The sequence below is a fragment of the Dermacentor variabilis genome, chromosome 1 (genome assembly GCF_050947875.1).
Source record: "Dermacentor variabilis isolate Ectoservices chromosome 1, ASM5094787v1, whole genome shotgun sequence".
In the NCBI taxonomy this organism is placed as follows: Eukaryota; Metazoa; Arthropoda; class Arachnida; order Ixodida; family Ixodidae; genus Dermacentor; species Dermacentor variabilis.
Window position 1 is genome coordinate 141,362,780 of NC_134568.1, and position 17,095 is coordinate 141,379,874.

The 17,095-nt window shown below is 47.5% G+C and overlaps 1 protein-coding gene across 3 annotated transcripts in view; it reads left to right on the forward strand.

Moving 5' to 3' along the window:
• Positions 1–4,832, forward strand: part of LOC142585534 (sushi, von Willebrand factor type A, EGF and pentraxin domain-containing protein 1-like) — a 246,408-nt gene extending 241,576 nt beyond the window's left edge. For all 3 annotated transcript variants that reach the window (XM_075696351.1, XM_075696369.1, XM_075696359.1), the window contains one exon: positions 4,436–4,832. In XM_075696351.1, the coding sequence (XP_075552466.1) occupies positions 4,436–4,686 (251 nt within the window). In that variant the 3' untranslated portion in view covers positions 4,687–4,832. The remainder of the gene's footprint in view (positions 1–4,435) is intronic.
• The last annotated feature ends 12,263 nt before the right edge of the window (positions 4,833–17,095 follow it).

A 17,095-nucleotide genomic window follows, 5' to 3' on the forward strand; every position in this document is an offset into this window, starting at 1 on the left:
ACTGGCGATCCTGAACTCTTGTTCCCTTGCGCGGCTAGTCATCATTATTTTTGTCTTCTGCATATTATTCAATCCCACTCTTACACTGTCTCTGTTAAGGTCCTCAATCATTTGTTGTAACTCGACTCCACTGTTGCTGAACAGGACAATGTGATCTGCAAATCGAAGGTTGCTGAGATATTACCGTTGATCTTTACACCTAAGCATTCCCAGTTCAACAGCTTGAATACTTCATCCAACAACGCACTGAATAGCATTGGACAGATTGTGTCTCCTCGTCTGACCCCCTTTTTTTAATGGGTATCTTCCTACTTTTCTAGTGGAGAATTAAGGTAGCTGTGAAATCTCTGTAGATATTTTCCAAGGTATTTACGTAAGCGGCCTGTACTCCTCGATTACGTAATGCATCTATGACTTCTGGTATCTCTACTGAATCAGATGCCTTTTCGTAATCTATGAAAACCATATAGAGAGGCTGATTATGCTCTGCGGGTTTCTCGATTACCTGATTAATTACATGAATGTGATCCATTGTAGAGCATCCCTTCCTGAAGCCAGCCTGTTCCCTTGGTTGACAAAAGTCCAGTGTTGCCCTTATTTTATTGGAAATTATCTTGGTGAATACTTTATATAATACCAGGAGTAAGCTAATGGGCCTATAATTTTTCCATTACTTAACATTTCCCTTTTTGTGGATTAGTACAAAGTTTGCATTCTTCGAGTTTTCTGGGACCCTTGAAGTCGATAGACACTTCTTGCTGGACCCTATGGAGTCTTTGCTCAAGTCCCCAGCAACGACACCCATTCAACGCCCTTGCTCTCTATCAAAACCGCCGTGAGATAGCCGTCGCATAGGAATTTTGTGCGAACGTCGCCGGCGGCACAGTTTTAGTCCCTGACATGGCTCTAGGCAACATCCCCGGCCCACGAGATGCAAGTATGGACGCTCCATTCTCTATGGAAGAGTTAGAAGCTGCTATGGCGCTATGAAGGTGTTCGTCTTCACCAGGGCGCGATGGCATAACATACTGCTTTGCGCCACCTAGGCAGAGAAGCACGAAGAGAACTCCTCAGTCTTTTTAATAGTTCATGGCAAGATGGTGTCGTCCCACAGGAATGGAAACGCAGCCGACTGGTACCGCTTCTAAAAGCAGGAAAGTCACCGCTCGAACTGGCATCCTATCGGCCTATAGCTCTTGCCAGCTGCGTCGGGAAGCTCATGGAACGTATGATCCTCATGCGTCTCGAATGGTACCTTGAACACCACAAAAAAAATTTACCCAGACTCTATGGCGGGATTTCGACGCGGTCGTTCATCGATTGACAGTGTCATCGATCTAGTATCATCTGTGGAACAACAAAAATCTCGGAAGCGATTATCAGTAGCACTCCTTGACGTTAAAGGCGCTTACGACAACGTTTCCCATCAAACCATTCTAGACGCACTTTTGACAATTGAACTAGGAGGGCGAGTATATCGATGGGTCAGTAACTACTTGACACAAAGGTCCTTGTTGGTACGTACGGAAGATGGTCCGACTACCAACCACTACACATGCCGAGGCGTTCCCCAAGTCGGTGTTCTAAGCCCTATTCTTTTCAACCTCGCGCTTCTTGAGCTGGCCGAATCCCTACCGGAAACAGTGAGTGTTTCAATCTACGCCGACGACATCTGCATCTGGACATCAGCGGTCACTCGCCTGCAGGTTCGTGCACGGCTACAGAAAGCAGCAACACAGGCATCTGACTACCTTCACACACAAGGCCTTACCATCTCAACAGAAAAATGTGCGTTAGTCGCTTTTACGCGAAAAGCGATGACTCCTTATCCAGTATGCATCAATGGTGAGCCTATCTCCTGCAAGAGAAATCACCAGTTTTTGGCCGTCATTGTAGACCGGGACCTCACTTGGAGCCCTCATGTTGCCCACTTAAAGAAGAAGCTCACATCTATTGTTCACGTCTTCAAGTTCATCGCCGGCAAAACATGGGGATCGTCAGTGGGCTCCATGCTACAGTTATATCGAGCACTGTTCATCGGATTCCTACGCTATAGCTTCCCCGTGCTTGCTAAAACATGCAAGTCAAATCTTCGAGAACTTCAGAGCGTGCAGGCGCAGGCACTACGTGTTTGCCTAGGCCTTCCGCGCAGCACCTCAACAGCTGGAACCACTATAATGGCTCAAGACCATCCGATCACGACTTACATTAACACCAAAACGCTTAGAGCCCATGTTCGTCATGTTTCACGGATGCAGTCAAGCTCTCTTGCATGCCTGCCAGAACAACGACCACAGGCGTCCTTCTCCAACAATGTCAGCATCCATCGTGCCTTCTTACCATCGGGTTTCACACCCTCAGCACGTTCAACCTCAGCTTTGTGGTGTTTAAAACAACCTCAATTACGGTTCCAGGGATAATAGAAAAGACCGACCTGCCTACCTTGGCCTTGAAGCAAGCAGCTCTGGATTATTTGCACACTTTCTGCTTTGATCGAGTCAACATATATACGGATGGCTCTTCCACTCAGACCAGCTCCACCAGCGCAGTGGTTATACCATCACGATCACTAAGCATCCAATACAAGATTTCTCACTTGACAACATCAACCGGTTCGGAGATTGTTGCCCTCCGAGGTGCCTTTGATTATATTAATAACCAACCGGGTAATCGGTGGGCTATATTCTGCGATTCGAAGGCGGCCTTACAGTGTCTTCTGGCATCTCTTCGACGCGTGTCATGTGAACAACTCGTGTCGGAGATACGAGAAATGCACCATCACATGATAGCGGAAGGACACGATGTCGTGTTTCAGTGGCTGCTTGGTCATTGCGGTATCTCCGGCATCGACCTCGCTGACGAAGCTGCTAGAAAAGCACACGAAGGAGCAACCCTTGTTTCAATACCTTTATCGCGGACCGACGCAGCCCAACACTTAGGCAAGCTAGCGCACTCTTTGACATTGGAGAAGTGGCACACACCTGAATTCACTCAACATCGCTTGCATTCCCTCGATCCCTCTATGCAACTGCGGCTGTTACCAGGTCTGCCGCGAAATGAGGAAACAGTGCTGTGCCGCTTACGTTTGGGCGTCGCATTCACCAATGCTTATGCATTTCTGATTGGAATGGCTGATAGCGCCGAGTGCAATGCCTGCGGTGTCGAGGAAACCATAGAGCAGCTACTGTGCTACTGCCCATCTCTTGAAAATGAAAGGCAAGACCTCTGCACAGCTCTCAATTAGCTAGATGGAAAGCCGTTCACCTTGAACAAGATCTTGGGACCATGGCCTCGCGTATCGCAGCTACAAAAGTCCACAAAAGTGCTGCTGCAATATTTGAAAGTGACCGGATTGAGTCAGCGTCTGTGATCCGGACTGAATGACCGACTGATATCTCCAGTGGACTTTCTCTTTTAATCTTTCCGTCCCCCTTTCCCTTTCCCCAGTGTAGGGTAGCCAACCAGGCTCAGTCCTGGTTAACCTCCGTACCTTTCATTTATCATTTTCTCTCTCTCTCTCTCTCTCTAGCTGGACTAGCTGCCCGGAAAGATGAGCCAGAGACAAGGATTTTCACATTCCTCAAGATATTAAATCCGTATTAGTCGAGTGATTCATGACCCTACACAGCATTTCCCGTTTCATCATCCAGCTTCATCGTGTGCAAGGATACGGAATTGGGGAGACTGGCCATCTTCCCAAGTTTACCAATGTTTCACTGCTACCATGCCCGCACCTTCCTGCTCACCAAATAACACTCTCTGCTACCTGCCGCAGGTTGAATGACAAATTTAAACACTGTACAGAGTTGTTCATGTTGAATGTTTATTTTTCTTCTTTCTTTAACTGGCGACGACAGAGAGAGGAGACAAGCGCTCCACTCGAAACTGAAAGTGGCGAGCCCGGTACTTCTCAGTCACGAACGGCTTGCACGTTATCAGTGTGACACAGCATTCTCGATAGGAAAGTAGCGAGCGCCGAGTTTTCAAGAAAGGAAACGCAAGCAAGGCAAATGACGATTATTGTTGTGGGACAAATATGAACACGAAAGGGTGCAACCGTTTGAAGAGTATTTATACATGCAGGGTGTTTCAGTGAAACTTTCAAAATTGTTTCAAAGTTACTTGTGGCAGCACAGATCCATGGGTACAGTTCACGAGCTCGTCTACTCAGAGAGGCGGACAGTACTTGCACAAACATTAAGATGCATAATCGACTTATTAACAAAAAATCACTAATTAATTCGCTAACTAAATACATTTACTAGTAACTAATTATATTTTTCTACGGTTCTTGGGTGCTTAAATTTCTGGTTTAATTTTTTTTTGCAGTATTTGCATAATTTTGCATAATATTTGCATATCGACTGTAGTGCAAGAGTTATCTCATCCCGAATTGCGCCCTGGTGTTAATCACACCACAATTCATCATATGCAGGCATCGAAGCATGCGCCGACTTTGACACCGGACCCAAGGGGCCAACAGTGATGGGACGCAAAGGTGCTTACGAGCTCGGCGACAGCATCACGCTCTCCTGCGCCAGTGGGACTCAGCTGCAGCCCCACGTCGAGAGGATTATTTGCCTTGGCCACGGCTGGTCCGAGCCTGCAGTGCCAATATGTGTTCCTGTAGAGGATAAGCGCGAGTCCAAAAATCAAGCAGAGAAGAAACGTAGACGAAGCGGATGATATTTCGGCCCGGAATTCTATGTACAGATTACGTCATTAAATATTCATTAGTAACAAGAGATCTTGCTACGAAGAAATGAGCAAGCGTGAGTTAGGCTTGATTAAAATAAAATAAAAACAAGTTCTGTCTTCATTGAATGGGGAAATATGTTGTTGTTGATACCGAGTTATGGTATACGTTGATGCCATACCGAGTCGCAAAGCGCTCATGCTTACAGAAACGTTTCACCCACTGGTGTGTGGGGGGCGATTATAATGAATATATTATTATACACGTAAAAACTGTCAGCTTTGCTCCTGACACTGGACAACACTGAAGAGACTTTCGGCACAGAGTTTCACACCAAGATACTTCGAGAATTAAGTACTTTGCGAATGTGTCATGCCACAAACAGATTTATTCGTAAACGTGGATTTCTAGAGAACTAGATGTGCAAAAGGTGAGGTAAGTATAACTTATGCACGAGGGGGAGTGCAAGAGGAGTGACAGGAAAGTTCACCCGTAGAACGTTAATCTACATTTAGGGTGTGTAGCACATTGTTTCTTTTAAATTCCCGGACTTTCGCAGGTTTTCCCTTGCAGTGAAATTTCCGTCACTAAAAAGCATCGGATCACAGCAAGCGGTTCTTCGGCACAGTATTTTTCACAACGCACAAAAAGTTGCGCAACTTCCGAGCAAACAACTTCGGAAAAATTTACAGCGTACGCCAGCAGTAGGAAAAATCAAAGCCTTTTGCTCTGTGCCTTGCAGTTCAGAATGATATCCACGCAAAAAGCGGCATGCTCCTGTCAACTGGAAGTCAAATATACTGCACCAAGAAACTCACTATTCATGTCAAACCTCAGGCACTTACTTAGATAACCTGTCTACTACGTACATTCGCTCGCCCCCCCCCCCCTCCCTATCCCATGCACTGAGAAGTACAGCCCCTTCATGCATATCTTGTGTACACCATGGACGGATTGAAGCAGTGGTGGAGCCGCCGCTCCCCGGAAGCATTCCCCCCAGACGTGCTCAACCATTCCATCAACTGAACTCAACTGAACAGAGAAACCACTACAATTTGCCAGTGAGCTGTAATATATATATATATATATATATGTGTGTGTGTGTGTGTGTGTGTGTGTGTTCATTTTTGTTCCTGTGTGTCAGTAACGTGTAATGTATGTGTCAGTAAAGTAGGTGAAGGTTGTTTTGACAGAAAGAAAGCGAGCTGACCACGATAATATCATTTTGTTTTATTGCGATAGCAATTGTACGGACACTGCAGGTGCATTTGTGTTGTCGTTGTGTCGTCGGCGACGTAGCCGTCGTGCTCCGTTCGAAGTCCAAGGGCGATAACAGCCTCGCCGCGCGCCATATGCTGTATGCGCGAATGAAAGCGTACGAGGCGCGCCGACGATCGCGGGTCAATCTCGCGCGCACAATAATAATAATAATATTTGGGGTTTTACGTGCCAAAACCACTTTCTGATTATGAGGCACGCCGTAGTGGAGGACTCCGGAAATTTTGACCACCTGGGGTTCTTTAACGTGCACCTAAATCTAAGCACACGGGTGTTTTCGCATTTCGCCCCCATCGAAATGCGGCCGCCGTGGCCGGGATTCGATCCCGCGACCTCGTGCTCAGCAGCCCAACACCATAGCCACTGAGCAACCACGGCGGGTAGGCGCGCACAAGGGAGGAAAGCGGACAGGAAGGCGGGCTCGGGCGGGCTGTCTTTCGTCACGCGCGAGGCACATGAGGAGGTAGGGGGAGGCGGCGGTGTACTCCGGCAGCCACTACGTACTGCGCGGCCAGCGCATGGTCGCGCGGGCCGTAACTTGAAAGATATCTGCGTTGGGGGGCAGACGTTAGGTGCGTCTGCGGTACATCCTAGCGGCTCATGCCCATAGAGAAACACATTCAACAAGACGGACACTCCCATAGAGCCCTAGCGGCCGAATTGACTGTAGCGCACCAACCGGATGGGATTGATTAACGTCTTCCGGTTTCGGCTGTTGGCGCGCGCGTTTTGAACCCTAGCTGGCACGCGCTACGCCGGCTACGCTACTCGGCGCTTTTTCTTTTTTTGCTTCTGCTGCTGAATCGCGCGCGGTCTTATGCGGAATCGTTTAGTTAATTAAGATGATTGCGAACGATCTTCACAAGCCTCCATCGAATCTGTGCCACGTGCAGTTTCATAAAGTATGCGCAAAACGCCTTGTAAATGAGGAAATGCTCTTCTCACTCTATATGAATGCTCGTTCTGGGCTTTTTGTGCGTTTATCCAAAGTTGTGGCAGCATGTAAGCAGCAGTAGTTGCCGTACGAAGCTCCACCGGACGGCATCAGCTGAAAAAAAAGTTAATTACAATGTGTCATTTTGGTATTTGGCCCTTATAGGAATACATGCGTGTAGAGGGGAAACGTGCGAAAGTGCTGAATCGGCAACGTAACAAATAAAGGCTATTTGCTTTTACATACATGGCGTCGAAAATACCCGGCTCATTCCAAGCCGTACCATAAATTACGAAGAAAGCATCTGATTTCCAAGCATTCCCCCTTTCCCGGGCATTATTTCCTGCACTTTAAGAGCACAAATGCCCGGGCGACTGCGCGTTTCCAAAACAACTTGGCCTCAGCCGACGCGATAGTACTCTACATACACAGAGGTGGTCACAACACAGGCTCAGCCAGACCATGCTAGACGCTCGCAGAATGCCTTCTACTCGCACTCAAGAGAAATTCGTGTGTCCAAAGCCTGTTTTCAATCGTTCAGAAGACAGAATTTTCGAGTTTTTGGTTTCTGAGCCCCTCGGCGTTATCTTTTGCGCGTTCTGCCGGCGCAAGCAACACACTCCAGTGTTATCATTCTTGGCAATCGCTCGTCGCGTCTTCGACAAGCGTGAGTACCGAAGAAAGGTATATGTTGCGAGGCCACAGAAAGGGGCATCACAAACTTGTCTCAGTGAGATTCAGTACACGCCAAACTGTCACCACGGCCCGCTTGCTTTTTTGTTAACTGCTTCACAACCCCAGGTGCGGCGAGCGTGCCTCAAAAGTATCCCAAAAAGTTACGAAATTAATTACAATAATTTTGGGGGCGTCAGAGAAAGCGCCAATAGCTGCCCCCGTAAGATTCAGTTCACGCGAAACTGCGTCACACGGCCGAGGTACTTTTGGCTAACTGCATCACAAAGCCAGGTGCGGCGAGCGTGCCCAAAAACTACCAAATTAAGTTGTAATAATTTTGGCGCTGATAGAAAGCGTCGTAAACATCTCCCAGTACAAGTCATTAACTCAAATTAACTACGTCAGGATGGCCGAGCTGTTTTTCGCTAACTACGTCACAAGTCACGGTTCCGTGCCGTAAAAGCCAAAATTGGTTGCAATGCGTCGCAGACTGTCAAACAAGATTTCTCACCTTGCCCTAGTCCAATAGCGCAGTTGTGCCGTGTCGAAGTGCAGAACCAACGCAAGAATACGTCGGGAGCCTAACAAACACGACACATCAGTGAAGTTCGCCACAACAGGCGAACTTCGCACATAGCGTAACATAGTAAACTCTTAGTTTCACATGCGCAGCCGGTCTCGCTGGCTTCGGTGGCCTGTCTGGTGCATGACGCATTCCTCTGTCGCGCCTGGCGTGCCGTTCGCTTGTTGTGGCTTGTTGCTAGGTAACACACGAAAAATAAGTCTCAAAGTATAAGTTCATTTATACGCGAAACTTTTTAGTTCTAGCGGGAAAGAGTAAAAATTAAAGCGTTGTCTGTAAGTTCATTTCACATACTTTTTTTCCGATGCTCGCGTCAACTAACGGATATGATTAACACTAGGCGTGACGGGTTTCCTGTTGCCAGTTTTCGCCGAGTGTCCCCTCTTGCTGAATTTCTTTCTCTATGTCATACCCTTGGGAATGCTGTCTTCTCGCCTCTCAGATTGCGTTGAAGCGACAGACAGCCCGAATGGCAATGCGCTCGCTGCTGCCGCCGCGCTTTTTCACGCCAGTGTTTTGACAGCGTGTGTCCGCGGGCATCGAGTGGGACGCATCCTTGTTTGCCTGTGCGCGCTAACACCATGCTTGTTAATTTAGTTATAATGCAGTGTTTACTAGTTTATACGACCGATAAAACCACCATCCTTACTTTTTATAGCTGTCTACTAGTTTGCTACCACAATCGATGCTTCCCTTTCGGGCGAAACTGCGATTTCTTTGTATGGCAGTCAAATTAGGAAGACCCACTAAGCTTCAACAAAAGACACTCCCTCACCAGAACAGGAATTGGCCTCTCTGGTGCCGTATTCGGCCGCTCCTTTCCAAATGACTCATTCGATCAACCAATAAATGGCCCTCAGTCCCCAGCAGCTGTGGAGCACCTGACGAAGCCGGTGGTCAGACCTGTAACGCAGCAGAGGGCGCTAAGAATCTCTAGAACCGGACAGGACGCCTATGGAAACTGACCCTGGCAACCTTTAGCACCCTAACTCTGTCGAGTGAGGCTAGCTTAAAATTCTTTGATGAACTATCAGGCATTGTTTGGGATATCATTGGCCTTAGTGAGGTTAGAAGAACTGGTGAGGCTTATGCAGTGCTGACTAATGGCCATGTCCTTTGCTACAGAGGTCTCCCAGATAAGAAGCAATGCGGGGTAGGATTCCTAATCCATAAAGACATAGCGGGGAACATTGACGAATTTTACAGCATTAATGAGAGGGTAGCAGTAGTAATCACACTTAATAAGGAGTATAGATTAAAAGTAGTACAAGCCTACACTACAATATCCAGTCATGATGATGATGAAGTCGATCAGTTTTATGAAAATGTTGAATTAGCGATGAGAAAAGTGCAAACTCAGTATACTGTAGTAATGGGTGACTTCAATACAAAAGTGAAGAAAAAGCAGGCTGGTGATCCAGCAACTAGCAACTATGGCGTCAATTCTAGGAATGCTAGAGGAGAGATGTAGGCAGAATTCGCTGAAAGGAATAAGCTGCGAATAATGAACACCTTCAGGAAGCGTAGCAACAGAAAGTGGACCTGGAAAAGCCCTAATGTGGGAACAAGAAATGAAATAGATTTCATACTTTCTGCCGATTGCAGCATGGTGAAGTATGTTAAAGTGTTAGATAAAGTGCAGTCATCAAAGGCTGTTACATGTAGGATTCACCTCAATTTGAACAGAGAAAGAGTAAAATTAGTCAGGAAGAAAGAGGTCAAGCTAGATGCAGTTAAGGGTAAAAGCAGACCAATTCAGGCTGCTACTTGCAAACAAATATGCAGCCTTAGAACAGAGAGATGAAGATAACATTGAGGTAATGAATGAAGCCTTAACTAGGCTGGCTTCAGAAGCAGCAATTGAAATGGGGCTAAGGCATCAAGGCAACCTGTAGGCAAGCTCTCCCAAGTAAAAAAAGGACCTAGTAAACAAACGACAAAGAATGAAAGTGTCCCACTAAAGAGATCAGATAGAATTCGCGGAACTGTCAAAACTGATCAACAAGGAGAAAATATGGGATATTCGAAATTCTAACGGGAGAAAGACTGAGGAAGCCTTAAAAAATATACGCAGCATAAAATCAGTGAGAAGGAAACTTGGCATAGGGCAAAGCGATGTGTATGCACTTAAACAAGAGCAGACTAATATCACCAGCAACCTCGAAAGTATAGTGAAATCAGCGGAAGAATTTTATTCTGACCTGTACAGTGCCCACAGAAGCCACAATACCTCCATTCGAAACAGTAATGAACAGGTTGCAGAGACTCCTTCTATAACTAGCGATGAAGTTAGAAGTGCCTTGCGAGACGTGAAACGGGGAAAAGCGGCAGAAGAAGATGGAATAACAGTCGATTTAATCAAAGATGGAGGAGACATAATCCTTGAAAAACTGGCGGCTCTCTATACGAAGTGTCTATCGACTTCAAGGGTCTCAGAGAACTGGAAGAATGCAAACATTATACTAATTCACAACAAGGGAGACGTTAAAGAATTCAAAAGTTATAGGCCGATCAGCTTACTCCCAGTATTATATAAAATATTCACAAAGATAATTTCCAACAGAATAAGGGTAGCACTGGACTTCACTCAACCAATGGAACAGGCTGGCTTCAGGAAGGGATATTTACAATGGATTTAGTCTATGTCATTAATCAGCTAATCCAGAAATCTGCAGAGTACAATCAGCCTCTCTATATGGCTTTCATACGTGGATTACGAAAAGGCATTTCATTCAGTAGAGATACCAGCAGTTATAGAGGCATTCCGTAATCAAGGAGTACAGGACGCTTACGTAAATATCTTGGAAAGTATCTACAGAGATTCCACTCTTACTCCCAGTATTATATAAAATATTCACCAAGATAAATTCCGATAGAATAAGGGCAGCACTGCCCATTGAACCACGAATATCCTCTGGACATCCCGATTAGATCCGAACGTCCAAGTCCCGTTTCGGAATTCCAGTGGATAACATGAGGACAATAATTTTGGGATGTCCTATTTAAGACATCCGTTGGACATCCACACGATTGAACTTCTGGGATCTGAAGAAATCCCAAAACTTTAATCCTACGGATGTCCGAAGGATGTTTTCAACGGAACGTCCCATACCGGACATATGTGGGACCAACATACACTATCCAACACGTAGTACGTGATCATATCGCGGAATGTTAAGCCTCTTCCACGGCTGCCTGCAGCGCACGCTCTTCAGAAAAGACATGTCATCCAGCAACATGAGGATCAAACTTCCTATGCAGACGATAAACGGAGAAGCTGCAATGAACTACCGAAACTGCACAAGCATATCGGGAAGACACGTCACAAAGTGGTAGGCAGAGAGCGCCGGAAAAGGTGCGCATGACCACGCATTACCACCTACCGCAAGGCGTAACTGAATCATTCGTGTCCTACGCTCCTACGCTCTCCGAACATGAGAAATCAGAGTAGTGCAGCCTCTGCAACGGCTGCAGCCACTGCCAAAGGACCGAGCAGGGTCGGTCACATGACTTAACACCGCAGTTTTATTATATCTCTTCGCCTTTATCTGTAGGCTCGGAATGCCTGAAGGTTGGAGCGCCCCGTGCTTGGTCGTGTCATGAGCTCATGAGTTCCAGCGTGAACATTTCGTCGTGCGCTTTGGAGCTCCATCGCCGCGGCGCCTGTGCGTCTTACGCCTATCAAGAGGTAAGTGCAGTTCACGAAGTCAGTTTTTTTCTGTTAGCAGCGCTGCAATATTTTCCAACTAAAGTGTCGGTCGTGTCTGCGGGTAATCGAATGACGCGCAATGTACACCCCCATGGTTTACGGCGACGATAACATCGATCGGTGATTGACCATCCGTTGTGCTGCGTTTGGTCGCATCGTACTGCTTTACTGCAAACTTCCGAGCTTACTCTGTCCTATGTTGTTTCTTCACAGCACTGAGGTATGCCAAAAAGAAATTTCTGAATTGGAAACTTTAGAACCATTAACTCCCATGTAGACCACAGGATGGGTCCGCGAGTGTTATCGTTGTGTCTTTCCTGAACAGGGGCGAATAATAACAAAATTGATATTAATAATAATAACTATGCTCGACACGCACTGTCCGGGATAGCCTTGCTTGAGCTTCGTTTGCTTTTTGTTTGCGTAACCGCGATTGCGAGAGCAATCGTACAATTGTGTAAGGTTGAAATAGCTGAAATTTTGTGTGCATTTGTATCGCGGTCGGGGCACTTGCTGCGCATTATGGCCGGCCACGCTGCTGAATTTTAACACGCCTGTCTTTAGGGCTGCTATATTGTTCTTGCCAAACAGTGTCATGCACGTTCCTTGGAATAACGACACCTTTGGGCGATTTGTTAGACTTCTGCTTACTTACACGTGATCTGATCCTAGTATGGTGGTGACATCAAGTGAAGATCATACACGTCAGCTGTCTGTCACTTGCTCGTTCGCACATGGTCGTATTTTTTAGTACGTATACTAGTGAAACTTTTTCTTAGTTTAGTGTTTCTGTCACGCGCTTTTAGTGATAACCGTGTCGCTTAAACTTCGGTATGTGTGCTGTTGGACTTTTCGTCTGGGTAACCGCGATTGCCAAAGTAGTCGTAAAACTGCGTACGTTCGGAATAACAGAACTTTTGTTGGCGTTTGTATCGCGATCTGGGAATTTGCTGCCCGTGATGGCAGGTTGCGCTGGTGAATTTAACCACGCGTGTACTTAGGGCTGGTATTGTTTTTGGCTAACAGTGTTGTGCACCTTGTCGTAATGGCGAAAACTTTGAGCGACTTGTTACACGTGAACGGATGCTTGCTAGTATGGTGTTAAGGTCAACTTCACGTTTCAGCTCTGTAACGACGAAACGTGTGCGCTGATTAGCTCGTTTGCATGTGGTCGCATTTTATTTTATTAGGAAAGTTTTTCAATGTTGACTCTGTCGCGCGCTCGTAGTGATTAACCGTGTCGCTTAAGTTTCGTCTGCCATTGGCGTTTTATTTGTGTAACGATCGCGATAGCAATCGTAAAAAACTGCGTAAGGATTGATTAAGTGAATTTCATTTATTTATTTATTTCTATACTCTGAATGTCACGTTGGGCGTTACAAAGAGGAGGGGGACTCTATACAATAACTGGAAATCGTGGTTCTGAAGTATGATAAAACAGCTTGTCCATTTCCTTGGAATTGTTGCGACTTTGAGGTGGTCCCGTACCGCTCGTCACCCGTTTCGTGACAGAGCGTTGCCAGCTCCCTAGTCGGTAGCGAAGACTCCGAGTCAGGCGGCGGTGAGAAAAACGAAAGGAATTTTATACACTATATACAGGTCATTATACAGGACCAGATCGGATCAGCACGGGGGCCGAGAGCTAACAGCAAACGCAGCTGTTCCCGCACGGCGACGTCCGGCGAGACTCCAACGCGTAACACATCTCACTCCACTCGAGAGCGGCACTCGGCTCATGGTGGTTCGGTGGATCCGGTTCTCCAGGCGGTGGCGTTGGGGCTTATAAACCCCGAGAAACAATTGTCACTCAAACGGCCCAATACAAAGCCAGCACTCGACGGTCGTCCCAGAGGTCCAACCAGCGACCGCGCTGGCCACCCGCTTCAAGTTTGCCGCGCGTGGTGACCTCCAGGGGAAAAGAAATACGGCGCCGGGCTGTCTAGCACTTCGTTGTGCACGTTTGAACATGTCGCTCGCCGATGCTCTTCCACAGGACGCTGCTGCCTGGCGGTGCAGCATCTTGACTTCTCAAGGGAGCGTTAGGGCACTGTGCCTTTCGGCGCAGCCCCGGGTTTGTCCAAAGGGTGTTCGCAGTATAAATTCTGCATCTTCTAGATTCGGAATCCGGGCTGGTTGAACGGGCACAACAGCATCCCCGCCATCAGATAAGGCGCCGGGAAGACGAGCTGCCTCCACGTGGCTCGGATGCCAGGCGCGCACGTTCGTCAGGCTCGTCCAAGTTCACGTCCAGTTATCAGCGCCGTGTTCGTCTCCTCCTCATTCTGGTCCTGTTGTTTAGCGCTGTTTGAATTTTATTGTTACCATGCAACACCAACTCGCCCAATCCGCTGCCCTTCTGCAGTTCACGTCCAGTGTCCGGACGCCAGGTAACTTCCCGTGCCCAAGTCCCTCTCGCCGGGACAGGAGCTCTGCTCACAGCGTTGTCGCCAAGGCACCTCGACCAGCTAAGCTCGGGTCGTTCCGATTCCCTTGCTTCTCGCCACTGGTCATGGTTGGTCGTTCTGCAGCTTGCAAAACCGACTGGCAAAAGGCAACACCCAACACGAGCAAGTGCCCTCTGTCTCCCGTCAAACACCAGACAAGGCCGTAATCCAAATCAACCTAACTAAATTGCTATCCCCCTTTTTGCTCCCGCTGCAACAAGAGGCAGGTGTACAAGCTGATACACAAGGCTCAAACAACCATATTTCAAATTAACGACACACTAAAATATCAGGAACAATTAATAATCAGCAATAATAATGAAAAATAGAATGGTCCCCTTGAAATCACTTGGACCGAAAACATACTACTGAGGAAGCAAATGGGTCATAAAATTTTTTTCCCAATTTCCCTGCGAACAGGACAAGTTGTCGCGAAGCAAGAGAAGGTAAGTAACGAGTAGGTCACTGAAAGAAGCGAGGCCTAGAATGCACGGCTTAGAGCATCTGCGTTCGCGTTCAATCTTCCCTTCTTATAACGGACAACGAGGCCGTGCTGCTGGAGGGTCATGCTCCATCTCAGCAAACGGCCGCTTTTAGACGACATGCTACTTAACCAGGTTAGAGGGCAATGGTCCGTTTCCACAACAAACTTAGAACCGGAAACATAACAAGCCAGTTTCTGAACAGCCCACACAACGCAGGTGCACTCTTTCTCAGAGGTACTATATGCCTCTTCTCTACAGCTTAGTTAAATACAAAATTGGTCGTTCATGACCTCTAGCATATTCTTGGCATAGCACCGCTCCCATGCCGCGATCACTCGCGTCACATCGAATGATGAAACCTTTCGAAAAGTATGGTGCCGTCAGAACTGGCTTATGGCTCAATGCTGGCTTCAGCATTTGGAACGCATTTTCTTTCTTAGAGTCCCACGTCACCTTAAAGGGAAGCTGAAAGCTTTTCCAGAAGAAATGAGTGAAGAGCAGTACGTCATGGTTTTCAACCCTCTGAATTCGAGTATCGCTTCCAAATTGAGCGAAAGAAAGCACTAACAGTCTTTATTTCGACGAAAATTGCAGCAGCAGGCTCAGGGCAGCTCGCGCGCCTCGTTTCCGCTTGTGATTGGTCGGGCGCCTCGTGACGTCAACAATGGTGTTCGTCCGGACCGACTGCTGCCGCTACACACGAAGCACCGTGCAAGGTAGTTTGGTGCTATTTTGCTGAAACGGTCATCGAAAATTTCGAGAGCTTGCGTTTCTCTGAGGAGTTCGGCGTTAAGTGCAAACCCCACGAGAGCTATTTTGGGCGCGACGGCGACGGGCGACGGCTTCGAGCGACAAAACGGGCCGTCGCTTGAACAGATCGCTCGGTGTTGTCGCTCGGTCGCTCGTTTTTATTAATCTAGAACTCGTCGCTCGTCGCCCGGAAGTGCGATGAGCGACTAACCAATAGTGCGAAGCCGGAACTGGATGTAAATAACTCAAATACTACTGTTTGTCGCACGGAACGAGCAAACTATTGAATTTTACACGTGCAAGAATAAAAACCTAGTGCAAGACCTTCAGAAATATTTTTTGCTCCTTTTTACATTTACAGTAAATACAATTGATAAAGCACGCGCCACGCTAGTTTCGACGCGTATATTGCTGCCCTCATACCGGGAAGATCGTCACTCGCGTGGAGTTCGGCTTGTAGGCGACGAGTGAACGCGACAGCCATCGCCTCGCTTGTCGCTGTCGCGTGCAAGATCACTTGTATGGGGTTTATACTTTAGTCGCTACATGTACGAGCCGATTGCGAAGAGCCAGCCTCTCCAAGGAGCAAAAAAATGCTGGTGCAAGCAGTGCTTTCCACGCGAACGAAGGCGAAGTGTTAGCATCTCCTTGTGTTGGAAATGTTCTTTCGCGAGTATGTTTTTTGCTAAGCTGCACTCAGCGATCCAGTGAGTACGTTTCCGGGCAAACAACCGTAGTGTTATGTTCCGGCATGCCTCCTCGTAGAACGTAAGCGGTGATGAGATCTTCGGCGTTTGTGCGCTGCCCCAAAGCTGTCGGCAATCTACACAGACGGTTTAAACGCAGTAAAAGTTTACCGGCTGTTGTAGCACGTGTAGAACCTTCACCAGCGCGCCATCCGCACGCTACTCGTAACCGGCGAATTCCGTCGGCTATGTGGGATAGTCGGTTTCTCTATGTACGCGAGAGAAGGGGGAGCGCAGCGTCCTGGCGTGAGCCGGCTTTCCAACACATTCAAACTTTACACTTGCACTGCGTTATGGTAGCTGCACGCAGGCTGTTGCACAACACATGTGCGAATAGAAAATTCGCGGCGCTTGGCGATGAAACCTGCGCCAAGGGTGGGACATAAACATGCACCTTCCGTTCAGCGTGCTAACGCGAAGGAGAACCCAAAACACGCATTATTGATAAAATCTGGTTATAATCGTCGTCACGGAAGTGGTTAGAGCACAGCACTGTTGTTCTTGAGCGCTTGAAGTTCTTTCGCTTCACAGCAGCCTCCCACTTAGCTGAAAGCTTCTTGTCTTGCGGGAACTAATAGAACATCGTCGCTGCCGCTGGTGTTCGTGCAACCGTAGGCTGCGCAGAACGCCGGCATGATCGGCCTATAAGTTCAATTGATGCTGCGCAAGTCAACTACCACTCTACATACACACAAACAAAGGAATGTAGGGTCGAGCGAAGCAGATTAAGACGGCACGCACGCAGAAATAATCACGGTCAGGCACGGTTGCGGAGACCGCGTAGGAACGGAACAC